Genomic DNA, 13,602 nt, shown 5'->3' on the forward strand with positions numbered 1-13,602 from the left:
CTCAGGCAAATTGAAAAATCATTTATTTTTAGGAAAAGGGTATATAACATTGTTTTACATAAGTAATCAATGTAAGAAGCACAAGCTGTTATACTTTCTTAATACCTGCTGCAGTATCACTTAATTTTATAGTTCTATACAGCTTCTCTGGAGCCTCAGTAGTCTTTGACACAATTTGTATCTAGGAGAAAAATTACTCTACTCACCAACTTTAAAATGAATGGTCAAAACAACCTATCTCTTCATAACAAATCTCAAACAGAAGGCCATAGCAACAGCACTTCTTCACCCAACCAGAATGGCTATGAAATGGCTCGCTGAGCTATACATGCAAGACAGTGCTTTAAAGTTAGTGCCACAAAATCCATTCACAGCCTCGCCAGCCACGGACAAGTACACGTCTGTGTGCTACTGCAAACAGCTCCTGCAGAAGGAGCATTCCTGAAGCAATTATTCTGATGGCAGCTCCGTGCTCCACGTCTTTATCACTGCCTAGCATGGTGGTAAAGATTTTGAATTAAACACACACATCATCTCATCTCTTCAAAACTAACACAATAGGAAGGTTTTCCCCCCTTTAGGTCTTGCCCAGACTGTCACTCTGTTTTGACTCATGCAGCTCATATGCAGCTATTCTTTCCTTGTTTGTTCTAAGGCACTTGCACAAATGAGCTCAAATGACTAAGAATGGAAATGTTCACAGCTGCTCACTTCTGCTTTTCTAAGTCTTGCCACTGTCAGTCTTGTCCTCTCAAAGAGTCAGACAGAAGTAGAGTGGCTCCGAATACCACCCGTTTCCTTATGCAACATTTATTTCCTTGCCACCACAAAGTCTGGGTCTAAAATACACATATAAAAAAGAGTGCAACATTTTCAGCTAGCAGAACAATTTAAACCTTTACAATCTTGCACTCTGGGTCTAGATGTGGATACCCACACATACGATATCTACAGCATTTCAAAGAACAATGAACATCATGGGAATGAGAATTAGGCAAAGGTCAAATATTTGACACTTTAATGGCAATCACCATTTTTGCAAAGAAAATAGGAAAACTGACAGATGCACTCAGAAATACAGCTGGTTATGAAAACTATCAATAGAATGAATAGACTATTATATTCATTAAAAGAAACTGGGAAACATTAACCTTTTTTCTTTACAGGTAAATGGAAAGACTTTAATGGGCTAAGATCTGCAATTATGAAAGAGCTACAGGCAAATGCCAGCACACAGAGAAGATACACACACTCAGTAACTTTCAACTTGTACTGACCATGAAAGTAAAATTATTCTTATTTGAATGCTGGTTTTGATGCAATTGTAGGTTTTGATGCACATGCTATACTGTCAACAATGTTCTGTACATTTTTATGCAAAATTTCTAAATGTAGTAGCTTTGATCCCAATTTTTCTTAGTGCATATTAAGAAATATTTAAAGGGAAATGCTCTTAAGGATAATGCTGGTAGAATTCACTTACTTTTTTGGAATAAAATAATAAAGAAATAAAAAGACAATCTTCAAGGGAAGTTGTTAATTTCCTCTAAGGCTGCATACAATAATGACACCATAAGAGAGAGGAATCAACAGAAGTGCTCACCATACACCAAGGCAAAAAAGTAAAACTGATCTAGATAGGAAACCCCTTATCTTACTGTACAGTGTCTGTGGTCTATTCACATCTTACATTCATGTTCCATTCTCAAAGCAGCCAATATGGAATGCAGGCACATCTTGGTGAAGCAAGTCTCTTCTACACATCCTCCCAGTGGTTTATGTATCTCTTTTAGCATCAGATGTGTATTCTGATTTTATGTTTGCATATACGCACTAATATGTTAGAAAACAGACTATGTCCAGATAAAGTTTATGGCTACTTACTTGCTAAAAAACCCTAAACCAAAAAAACCCAGGCTGGCAAAACACATGCAAGGAAACTAATTAAACACATTGCATTCCTAAAGCAAGAAAAAACACATTCAACATCTAGAATCTTCCTGTCTTTAATGTACACATCCCACTTCCTCAGGACAAATTTCAGGGATTGGTCTTCAAGTACCAAATTCACAAGTTTATCAGAGATATAACTCACTTGTCGTTTGCCAGTGGTCAAACCGTGGCAACACCTGAACTGCTGCAAAGCATGAATTACTGAAGACCACAGTCCTGCTTCCATTTAGGCTGAAAATTTCCCATTTGGTGCTGACTAATCTGATAAAATCAGAATTCATTAAAAGAAATAATGCTTAAGGCTATAAAAGACAGCCAAAAGGCTACAAAATTCTATAAGCTAAACAATTATGATTATCAACTCTACCTCTAATGCTTCTGTGAAGAATCCTAGGATTGATTTTGCCTTCCAAGCAGCAGCTCCTTTTCTAGTTTTTCTTTTGCTTCTTATCACTTGTGGACATTTAACAGAAAGTCTAAAGTCTACTCCGATAAAATGCAAGACATTCAAAGCTGCCTTTCTCCCTGTCCGCACGCTGGCAAGATTTACAGAAAGCAAAATGAACCTGTTTAACTGCTCAGGGGGCCTGTCAGAAGTCTGCAGAGTTGAATCAGCTGTTTGGCTGATAAGAGAGGGAAGAAGGTGGAAGGTGAAGGTAATCCCTCAAAGCAAAATAAAAACCAGACATTTGGTAAGTCAGCACTAACCCACATCCCTGAACATACAAGGTGATAGAGAGACATACCACCCAGCTTCCAGATGCAGAACAGACAAGAGCAGAAATACTGTGACAAGGAACTGAGTATTATGTTGTGGATCTGGAGGGTAGCAGAGAAAGCAAAGATAAACAGAACAGCAAGTCAACTGCATCTAACTGGGAGCTCACATTCCACTGAGCCAAACTGCCATGTGTTAACATCCAAGCAATGTGCACCCTTCAGAACTTTTATGAGATTAGGAGGTGCACTTAAGCAGGAACTGAATGCTTCAGCACACACTGAAAGACTGCTTCCCTGTTCATTTGCCAACTTAGTCAGCTTTTGTTGACTCCTATTCCACGTTTGACCCGACCCTAACCCCTTACAAATACATTGCTTCCTTGCTTCCACATAAAATTCTACCTCCATACAAACTACTCCTACAAGCCCATAGCACTTCTGCTCTCTAAGGTTCAGGATTTGGCAAGGTGACTTGATAACTATTAGTCTATTTGATCAATGGTAATTTTATGGTAATTCTCCATTTGAGGTTCATACTTGGACTACACTTCAGAACTGTTCTTCTGCACAATGGAATTTTACAAGTCTGTGGGTCAAACCCAAGGATTCCCTGAGAAACTGCACTTCACTGGGAAAACCATCATCTTTCCTGGTCTTGTGAGAACTTCTACAAGATACTGAATTTCAGATGACAGTTCTCATGAACCAGATGGAAATGTTGCTCAAATATTCTAGCACATCCATACATACCTCAAAAGCATTCTTCTTATGCTTCCACTACTTACAATACCCAACAAAGGACAAGGCCAGTAGGAACAGTGGACTGAGATGGAATTTGTATAGCTCAACTATTTATTTATATTCAGCTGTTCACTTCACATGGCAGTGCTTCAACCCTAAAGTGAAGAGTATCCCTGCGCTCCAAAAGGTTCAACAAACACATTACACAAAACTCTTAAATGGAAAGATGACACAAAGAACAAAAGATTAAGAAGGAAGTATCATGACATATTACTACCAGAGCCTACACTAAAGAAAGTCTGTACATGGAAAGATGGTGAATGACCTCAGTAGTAATTGAAACAGACAATATTTGATCAGAAATTATATGAACAGGGATATTTCATTTGTAAATCACTAAGAAAAAATTAGTTTATCAAATATTTTCCTAATCAATCCACCTTAGTATTAAGCAAGGTTTAAGTGACAAACCAACCTAAAAGCCTAAATTTAAAAAAACATTCTTTCAGAATCACTTAGTCTAACCAAGCTCAACTGTCAAAACCAAGACAAGATTCATCTTTGATTAGAAACTCCAACGCTTCAAGTAGAAAGGAAGGGCTGATAGGGAGGAGGCTCAATAATAATGCAATACCACCAACCTCACTACAGAACTGTTTACATATGGCTCTCTACATGCAGTGTTTACCAGTCACATCCACTCTCTGGGGTTAAAAAGTCAGACAACATATGGTGAGAATCTGGAAAGAAGAATCCATTAAGCCTTTTATTTACTACGTTATGTTATTTTTCTTTGTTGCATTTTAAACTTTACAAAATTTAGCTTGGCAAACAAATGAGAATTTCAAAGTCATTTAAGGTTCAATTGCCAAAAGAAAAGACATCAACAACATCCTTAGTTCTTTTCAGATTTTCCATTCCTATTATATTACACAAACATAATATTCCTATTATTTTACACAGTTGTTGGCAATATTTAACTTCATAACCAGATGTGGTAAAATGACCAGGAGCCTTCTGTAATCAGAAAGCTTCAGATACAGAATCACAAGAAGCAACAAGCTCTTCTAATCTGACATACAACTTAAAGCAATGGCTGAATGAGGAATTCTTGAAAAACTGTATTTCAACAGTGATGATTAAAATCAGCTCTGAAAGATCCTTTGGACTTTGCTCCTCTTTTAAAGCCAAGACTTTAAAAAGTACTCACTACCTCCAAATTAATCTCATTTGCTAATATTATCAATCCCTGAGAAAGGAATGCCCTGATATTTCAACAGGCACAGAAGCCACCAAACATGAATCATGTACTTACTGGCTGTAGCCAAACTTCTGTGCTGCAAATCAAGATCGAGCACATATTTGCTCTGAGAGGAGCAGAACTGAGTAATCAATTATAACCAACTGGTTTTAATTAATAATAACAACTGTGCTGCTAAAACAGTATTGGCAAACGCATTACAAATAGTTCACACCCCATAACACTCTTAAGCGCAGAATGCTAAAGCAACAGCTTATAGTATTTGCAATGCTACTACAGAATGATTTTTAAAAATTTGCTTAAATAATGAAGAGATACAGCCCACACCACAAAACACATAGATAGATAGGTAGGTGTTAACTACAGCTGGTTTAAAGAATAACAGTTCTTCAAATTCAAACTTTTCTTCAGCATATAGGATTTAACAGATTGACACCTCTATCTGACAGAGGCTGAAACCAAATTAATTTTAATTAATGAATCAAGTTCATTTTCCTGTACAGAAATACTTGTGCTTTCTATACCATTTTTTTCTGCAACTCAAGGTCTAAAATGAAATGTAGTTAATTTTTTATCTGAATTTATTTGCTGACTACTGCTAAGTGGTACAAGCATCTCATTGCTCTGAATTTCAACTTCTTTCACTATTCAACAGGTAACTTCATTACACATTGCTCACATTAAAACAAATCACCCATTCTCCAACCTAAAACTGACATAGCTGTTACAAAAATCTTCTTGTCTACTTCCAACACACCTCCCTCACCAAGAAAGCTCCAACAAGCACCACTACTTTCCCACTATTTCCTTCAAAAACTATTCACATCTCCCTTAAATCCAGCAATTGACTTGACTGTGCTGGGAGTTTCTGACAATCTGCAAAACTGTTCTCCTACTATGACCAATTCTGAACAGTCAATATGTGAAAACAGTAGTTAAAACTGTCCACTGCACAGAGATTTGTAGATGCTGAATACATGTAAGTTAATACCTTGCTGCACTGCAGTGCAAAGTGAAGTCTACACAGATTTAAGGATGTCCTGCTCCTGAGCAGAGTAAGGGCACCTACCCTCACCTTCCAGACACCTGTCCCTGCCTGCTCTATTGCTTGTGTAATACTGTGAGTGGGACCAGAAAACTGACCCAACTGAAAATTAGGGCCTTTGAGTGTGTTCATACCTCATCTGGTTTAAAATGATTACTGAGTTGTTGCTCTCTTCACCTTTTTAAGGGTGAACAGAGAACTAAAGAGTCCTGGACCACTTGCATAGCCAAAAAAATGTGGCTCTTGAGTGATGCTACAGAAGTAGAAACATCTGCTTGCAAGTAGGGTGGGAGGTAAAAAGGTAAAAATCAAATAATTTAGGAACACATTTATTACATAGAATGTTTAAGACCATGAGTAGGAGAGACAGAGCTTTAGAAAAAGAATAAAAAAAAATCCTTTCAAAATAAATGTAGTATTGAAACAGATCAAAGTGTGATCCATTTGGTAAGGAGATTCTGCTTCCCTTTTTCCATCTCTCCACTTTGCAGGATTCAACACTCATTACACTCCCACAAATAAACAACAGAAGCAGAATTCCGAGGATGAGACACTGTGTCAGAAGGTGCCAGTGAGAGAACGCTGCCCCCTGGTGCTCCACAGCACTCGAAGGATCACAACTGTTCAGGGGAAGCTGCTAACAGCAGGAGCTGAGGTTGGAGCATTTGAACTGCAGCTTGCTACAGTGGAACTGGCATCAGTCAGCACTTCATCCTCCAGCTACCAGCTGTGAAGTATTAGAAGTCCTAAAAATCTTTTCACCCATGTAGAAAATCTTTTTTAGGTCTTCAAACTGGACATCAGCTTCATCTTCAGGCTCGCCAGTCAGGCAGCCTGATTGCATAATAGTTTGTCACCTTGGTTTTTTAAGATTTTCTAAGCTTTCTGATGTTGACATTCTTATAGTGAACTTTCTCACACACTTTCTGTAAATAACTCATTGTTTTGCATTCTTTTATAGAAGAAGAGAGAGTTGAGAGACTGTTGGTTTGACCAGTGTCATTGGAGAGGTGTCACTGTCACCCTCCAATCCGCTGTCACTTTTAGAAAACTGTAAATGTTAGAGTCAGAAAATAAACTGCCCTTTTTTCTTCACCTTGAGAACAGCAGTGTGAGCTTGTGTTCTTTCGTGTCCTATAGTGACAATAGTTCTCTGATGTGCTTAATTGTAAAGTTATGTACAGAAGCAGGGAAAAATACTATGGGAAGGGGAAAGTGGCAGCACCAACAAGCAGGAAGTGGCTGGAAAAGGGTGTGTATGTGGGGCTTTGTTCTCCCACAACAACCAAAAGTAATGGTTTCTCTATAAGGCTTTGTATTGTCTCAGAGTGCTTACCTCGTTTAGCATGGCTACTTTAGTCCAATCATCAGGCAAGGCAGGAATCTCAACTGGCAAAAAACCCCATCTTTGTAGCATATCTATCTGCAGCATTTTTCTTCTACTGATTTAGGACAGAATACTCTCCTTCATGTATAGTAAATCCTTCCTTTAAAATCATGGTGACTGCAAAACAAACTGTGCTCTCTGCCTGGTAATTTGTGATGCAACCCCCAAAGCACAGCCAGCAACCATTTTGTTCCACCTGAGCTACAGAAGATGAAGTTTTAGCTCAAACTATTTAGGAGCACTTCCTAAAGAATTAAAGAATTCAGAAGTGCAAGGCAGTGGGACTCAGTGCTATTTAAGCTGTTCAAGTTTCAAGTGGAAACTCAGGATATGAGACTTTTATCAAGTTCAGTACCTCGAAAGTGTAAGACCAAAATTTCAGCAAAAGCTATGTACCAGTTCTCTGGGGTTTCTTTTTTTTTAACTTTTAGTAAGTACACCTTCATATCGTGCTGTGTTAACCACACAGAGAGCTGCAACGAACATGATGCACTTAGAGATTCAGCTCACCACCTGTCTATACAAACAAAACCACAAATGTCAGAGACTAGGTTTTTCTGTGAATATAAAGCTTAAAGCTGTCTCTAGTTCTTGTGACAACTTACACATTCTTATGTGCAATTTACTCATTACAACCCAGAGAAATTACAGACACAGAGCAATTTCATTTTGTTGACAACGCCTGCCCACATGTGGTCAAAGCAATGCACAGTTCAGGCACACTGGTGGATTTCACATTTAACACAAAGTTTAGTAAGGCAGCCTAGGTTAAACTTGAAAAACTGTATCATCTCTGAGATACAGAGATCTGGGTCTCTTGGCTGAGAGGCTTACTAGCTTTTAAACACATCCCCTTTGCCAGATTCTTTCCTTACTCCTCTCCTGCAGATTACTCTGTAGCAGGGTGTTGACCATGGCACCTCAAGGAAGAAACTCGTCAGTGGAGTCTGTGTCTATAAAGGGAAACCCATAAATCACAGATGTTCCCCTATTTCCCTCCCTTCATGCTTACTTTTGCAGAACATGACAAAGTATGTTATCTTTAAAACCTTCTTTGCCCTCTGTCCAGTTTGGCTGAAATGGATCTTTTGGTGATATATCAGCTGTTTGTAGAAATTAAAGAAAATAAGTCTAAAAAGACTTATTAAAAGACTAAAAGACTATAAAGACTTAAAAAAAAGTCTTAAAAGACTAAAACTCTTAAGAACTGAAAAGACTAGAAAGACTTAAAAAAGACAAAATATGAAAGAAAAACAAGATAATGAATGACAGGTAGTTATTTTTACTTTGGAACTAGAGGGGTTTCTTAGTTAACTGTGGTGGTGAGTCCAATGTAGGACCAGCTGTACAGCAGCTCTCTTTAAGCTACAGAGACTGGATAACAAGTGAGTATTCTTCACTGCCAGAAATGTTCCAGGAGATGCATAAAAGTCCCAATAGAAAAACCCAGTATTTGCTTTAAATAATTTAAAAAAACCAAACACTGACACTGAGTTTTCTTCTGTTCATAAACTGAGTATGTACAGTGAAACAAAAAAGAAAATGAATGAAGAAAAAAGGCCAAATATTTTAAATTGCTGCTCCTATTAATAGCACATCCTGTTTTCCATTTTGGCTGCACTTGTTTCCCAAACTATTCTGCTTACCCAGCTGTAGGTTGTTAAGATTGTATCTTGCAGCTATTATGTCTCAGAGGAAATGCTTGGGTAGGCAATTTAGGTGGATTTTATTTTCCTATTTAATAGGGGAAGGTTTTGTGGCTTTCAAAAACAAGTAAGACTATTTCCAGTCACAAAGAGAGACATCACACTTGTAAAAATAGAAGTTTCATATAACATGCCTTTAAGTACAACAGAGCATATCACATCTATGTTCACACAACATGCTCCTGAAATCACTTCACATTGAAGTACACTGAATTTGAGAGGCATCTGTGCCCATATATGCAGCTTATCTCACTGTCAGTCAAATTACATTGCAAGCAGTGCATTAACGATAGAAACACTTCTGTTACGTGCCTACTCCAGTTAATCAAGATCTCACTTTAAGATGAAAGAAAAACATCTCAGTGACATTAAGATGGTTACTTTTTACTACATTTACTATAAGATACTGTTCCTTTCTGTTTCCTTACACTTTCTTATTATACAATGGCCTTAGAGGTAAGTCAGAAGTTACAGCTTTCAAAGCTCATGCTATGAAATTAAAAGTTTAGTGAGCCAAAGGATTTTCTCAGGGATTCTTGGCCTCAGCATGTCCTGTACTATCTGGCTTACATAAAGTGAATGCACAAAACGATGCACATGCATGCTTATGCACAGTGCTTTTCCTCTAGTCTGTGGTTCTTCAGCTCTACAAAATTTCACAAAATAATTATGGGAACAGTGGATAATTACAACTCAAGTTGAAATGTCAGAGACTAGAGCAGCATACATGAGGACAAAGTATGCACTACAGAACTGTAATGAGATCATAAAATATATGTAATTCCTGCTGGTACACCTAGATTTTTCTAGTCTGTAGTTCTATACTCCAACACAGAGAGATAAAATAGAAGCATCCTCTTTTCCTCAGCACAATACTTGGTGATGCATTTTTTTCCCCAGAACTCATTAAAATAGTACACATAAACATAATTTCTTCTCTGGCTAGTTAACATGAGACAATAGGAACAATTTACATATGAAGCTGAAATGTAAAAACTCAACAGCTAATGAGCTGAGCATTACCAAAAAGCAGGTGGCAAACTGCAATGCCAGTACAAACAGAACACCAGGCAAACAGATCCCCCTTGGTGGACACAAAGATTCACACTTCACACACTACATACACCAATAAGCTCACAAGCAGCAGCAAACCCAGGCTTTACCATCATATCTGCTGGGAGAGTCACAGGCTTTCTGAGGGGTGGCCACTCTCAGGAATATCTGCTGCCTCCAGGAATGCCTTCGAGTCCTCACAGGGCTGTCGGCATCCAGGGCCTGCTGGCCGTGCTTGGACTCGTAGTCACTGAAAGGGCAGAGCACAGAACAGTGTGTGAGGAGGTCACCTGGAGCAGCCACACAGCCTTAGGGAACTGAAAGGGCAGAGCACAGAACAGTGTGTGAGGAGGCCACCTGGCCTGCCAGGAAGAGCCACACAGCCTTAGGGAACACCTGGGCACTGCCTTGGGGGTGCAGTGTGCTGTGCACATGCAGGGCCAAGCTCGCAGTGTTAGGAAGGTGAAACTTGCTTTGTGGCAGAGGCTTACACATGGCTGCAAACAGCACTGGGGTTCACAGACAGGGGCTGGCAGCTCTGTACAGTCTACTCTTTCCAGTTTTAATTAATTTTCAGTTTTCTTTGCAGCAGTATATTAATCAGAATGTATTAAAGATACACACACAATAATGCAGCTTTACCATCACACTATTTACATGCCATCCACAAAATGTAGCAATTATTCATAGGAGACACAAAGACTTGCTGATGCCTTTTATCAGTACCCATTAAGGAGCTTTATAAACACCAACTGAACTTCCAACCTTTTGTGCACTGGGTATGCAATATATGTCCTCCCAACACAGACTGGGAGAAAAACTTTAAACCTTTCTGTTAGCCTCTGAAATATGCAACAAACTTGGGAACAAAATCCAAGAACCTTGGATATTACTCCTTTGATGTCATCCACACATGCCATACAGAGGTTTTCACTCAGAATAGAAAATGAACTAGTGAGGAACAATGCTGTCTTCCTATTAAAAATCCCACAAATAACTTTCATCTGTTAGAACTCTAAACTATTCATTGCTTTATTCTAGCTATTAGCTAAATGATTACATGAGTCTTTGTAGAAGCTGAAAGGGATAAATGAAATCCAGATAGCTCTGGCAGCAACAGGCAGGAGCATTTTACAGGTCATCCTCTCCTTCCAGCTTGAGGACACTAACATTGCTTAGGATGAATCATATATTATCTTAAGTGGAAACTCTCCTATGTCAGGAATAATCACAGAAATACATAGATGGAAGTTGTACAACCATTGCAACATCAAAAATTACTAAAATCTGCAATCCTAATGGGAGAGTCTGGGATAGCTTAATTCTTTTGACAGCAATTACATGCAGAATACACGCAGGTGAACCAAACCATTGCACAAATCAGGTTTTGCAAGTGCAAGAAGCATTTGAAATATTTCAGACAAAGAAATCTTTGAAAATACAGTTTTACCTCTAGGCTTTAAGAGAGAACCCTACCTTGTTGTGCTCCTAAAGTCAGAGGTGTTATTTTCATCTACAGGAGCCAGAAATTTTAAGAAATTTGGCACAGAAGAGGAAGAATGAAGCTTTTTCCTTAAGGCAGTACGGTAGGAGATGCTGAGAGTGCAGTTGGGAGAAGTATAGTTTAGAACAAAGAAGTATAAATCCACAGAATAAAAATAATACACATTCCTAAGTTTCAAACAAAAGGCAGCTAAATCCTGAAGGTCTGAATATCAAGGAAACCAAAGTCAGAACTAAAACTGCTAACAAAGCCCTACTTTGAGATACATATCTGTTTGGGCAAACTAAAATGTTCCAATGTATATAAATGTACTTCCAGTAAAGTTATTATTCTTTGCTATATCACAAAATTTTTAGTGCATGTTTCAAATAAATTCCTTTAATCTAATAAGAAGGAATGACAACTTTATTACATTTTCTTAAATATGAGTTTCAACGACTGACTACGTTTGGAGGAAAAGGTTAGGAAAAGTTGACACTGATAATCACTGTGCTGGCAAATGAAAAATAAGACTTTGACAAAACCTATTTTGTAAAGAATTAACAGGGCTTCATTCAGACAAACCTGGAACTTTAAAGTTAAAAGCTAAGCCTTCTGACTGGTCATTTAGGATTGTGGCTCTATTTATGCAACAGACAGGAGTGCTAATCAAATTTCATCAACAGTCTTCTGGCCAACAGAAATTCTTTTCATTTAAAATAATTATTTAATTGTCTTTTAAAATAACAAGTCTGAAACATACTCAGAAGAAGGTCAATAGAATGAAATTAGAACAACTCAGATAATGAAAAGTTTTGGCATGGAGTGAAAATATAGAAAATTACTTGGCTGACGATATTAGAAGACCTTTTTTGAGGCAAGTACAAAAAAAATCACGAGTAGGAGAATTTACTCCTGAAAAAGTAAGTTTAAGAAATAATTGTTTCTGATAAACCATAATGTTCTATCTGGCTGGCATTTAGCACTGTTTCCTGAATATGTGAATGGAAGGGGGTGGGGGAGGGCAGAATATTCTGGGATGATCACTAGCATAAAGTGAAGCAGGTTCTTTAGTAGCTGGTATTGAGATAAAGAAGATAAGGCTGTAGGATGGTGTGCCCTGCAAACAGGGCTCACTTACAATTACATTGTAAATCCATTACAATTACATGGTAATTTCACTTACAGAATTGGGAAGCTTGACTGTATTGATTTAAACTTATTAATCCATTTGACATCCCTATCAATTTCCATTTTCAGTGTTGCTGCTTAGATGTTCAGTATGGCATACCCTTAAGAGACAGGGTAAGGAAATAAGAAGTTGCAACTGTGTGTACAGAATCATTACCAAGTCACTTGGAAAAAATTGCTTTGAGAATTTAACTTTCAGGATTCAAGTAATCTTATTAAATTGAAGAGTGAACCGGATTCTGCAGGCTCGCATTTCCTGCCTTGAGCTACATCATACTTCTGAGGTAAAGCTGAATTAAGAGATTCTAGTTGGTACTCAGCAAGTGCAACCGAAGAAAATGGTGAAGCAGTATCCTCAGTTGAGTATTTTCTTAGGTTTAGAAAAATCAGCACCTTGGGGAAACAGGAAACTTTCACACAAGAGAACAAAACCAAAAAATGAACAGCAACAGTGACAAAAATTGCTTGCCAATGGCCAGTGACTGTTGACAGTGCTTCTGAGGACATTTGGTCTCATTAGTCTTTTAAGCTGAAATAAGCAGTTTTAGCACAAGGGGTTAAGAAAGAGTTTCACAGTTTATGAATTTTAGGGAGCCACTCAGTTTCAGGTTCTCAGGGAAACAAGTGTTAATGTCCTTTTTTTCAATGCTCTCTATATTTTAATTCTGAGAAAGAAGGCATGGAAAAGCATAACTTGATACTGCTGCAAGTAAGCATGAATAATGATGGGTTTTTGTTTGTTTGCTCTTGGGGTTTTTTTTTGTGAGGAGTGGGGATGGTGGTGGGGTTGTATGTGGTGGGTTTTTTTCCTATCAGCTCTCCATATTCCTGATGCTTCTTGCCCTATATAACTACTTGGTCAATTTGCCTTTAATGTCAGGCACAAAAGAACAGTAATATATTTTTGTGTTACCATGAACAAAGGACAGAACCAAATGCTTCAGGAAGGACAGACAGAGTGAGCTCTCAGGTTCTTGGCAACTTATCCCTCACACAATTTAAGGAGTGCTGCTGTCTGCTGCATAACAACAAACTGCTTTGGAACAATTGGTTCTAAAGAAA

General features: G+C 38.1%; 1 protein-coding gene across 7 annotated transcripts in view; it reads right to left on the reverse strand.

Moving 5' to 3' along the window:
• The window catches only part of TBC1D1 (TBC1 domain family member 1), a 100,701-nt gene that overhangs the window by 22,768 nt on the left and 64,331 nt on the right, over positions 1–13,602 (reverse strand). For 6 of the 7 annotated variants that reach the window (XM_036382525.2, XM_054514713.1, XM_036382527.2 and 3 more), the window contains 2 exons: positions 11,343–11,462; positions 9,977–10,116 (listed from right to left, as the gene is read on the reverse strand). In XM_036382525.2, the coding sequence (XP_036238418.1) occupies positions 9,977–10,116; positions 11,343–11,462 (260 nt within the window). The remainder of the gene's footprint in view (positions 1–9,976; positions 10,117–11,342; positions 11,463–13,602) is intronic. The other variant, XM_054514714.1, reaches the window with a different exon arrangement.

The sequence above is a fragment of the Molothrus ater genome, chromosome 4 (assembly GCF_012460135.2).
Source record: "Molothrus ater isolate BHLD 08-10-18 breed brown headed cowbird chromosome 4, BPBGC_Mater_1.1, whole genome shotgun sequence".
NCBI classification, from domain to species: domain Eukaryota; kingdom Metazoa; phylum Chordata; class Aves; order Passeriformes; family Icteridae; genus Molothrus; species Molothrus ater.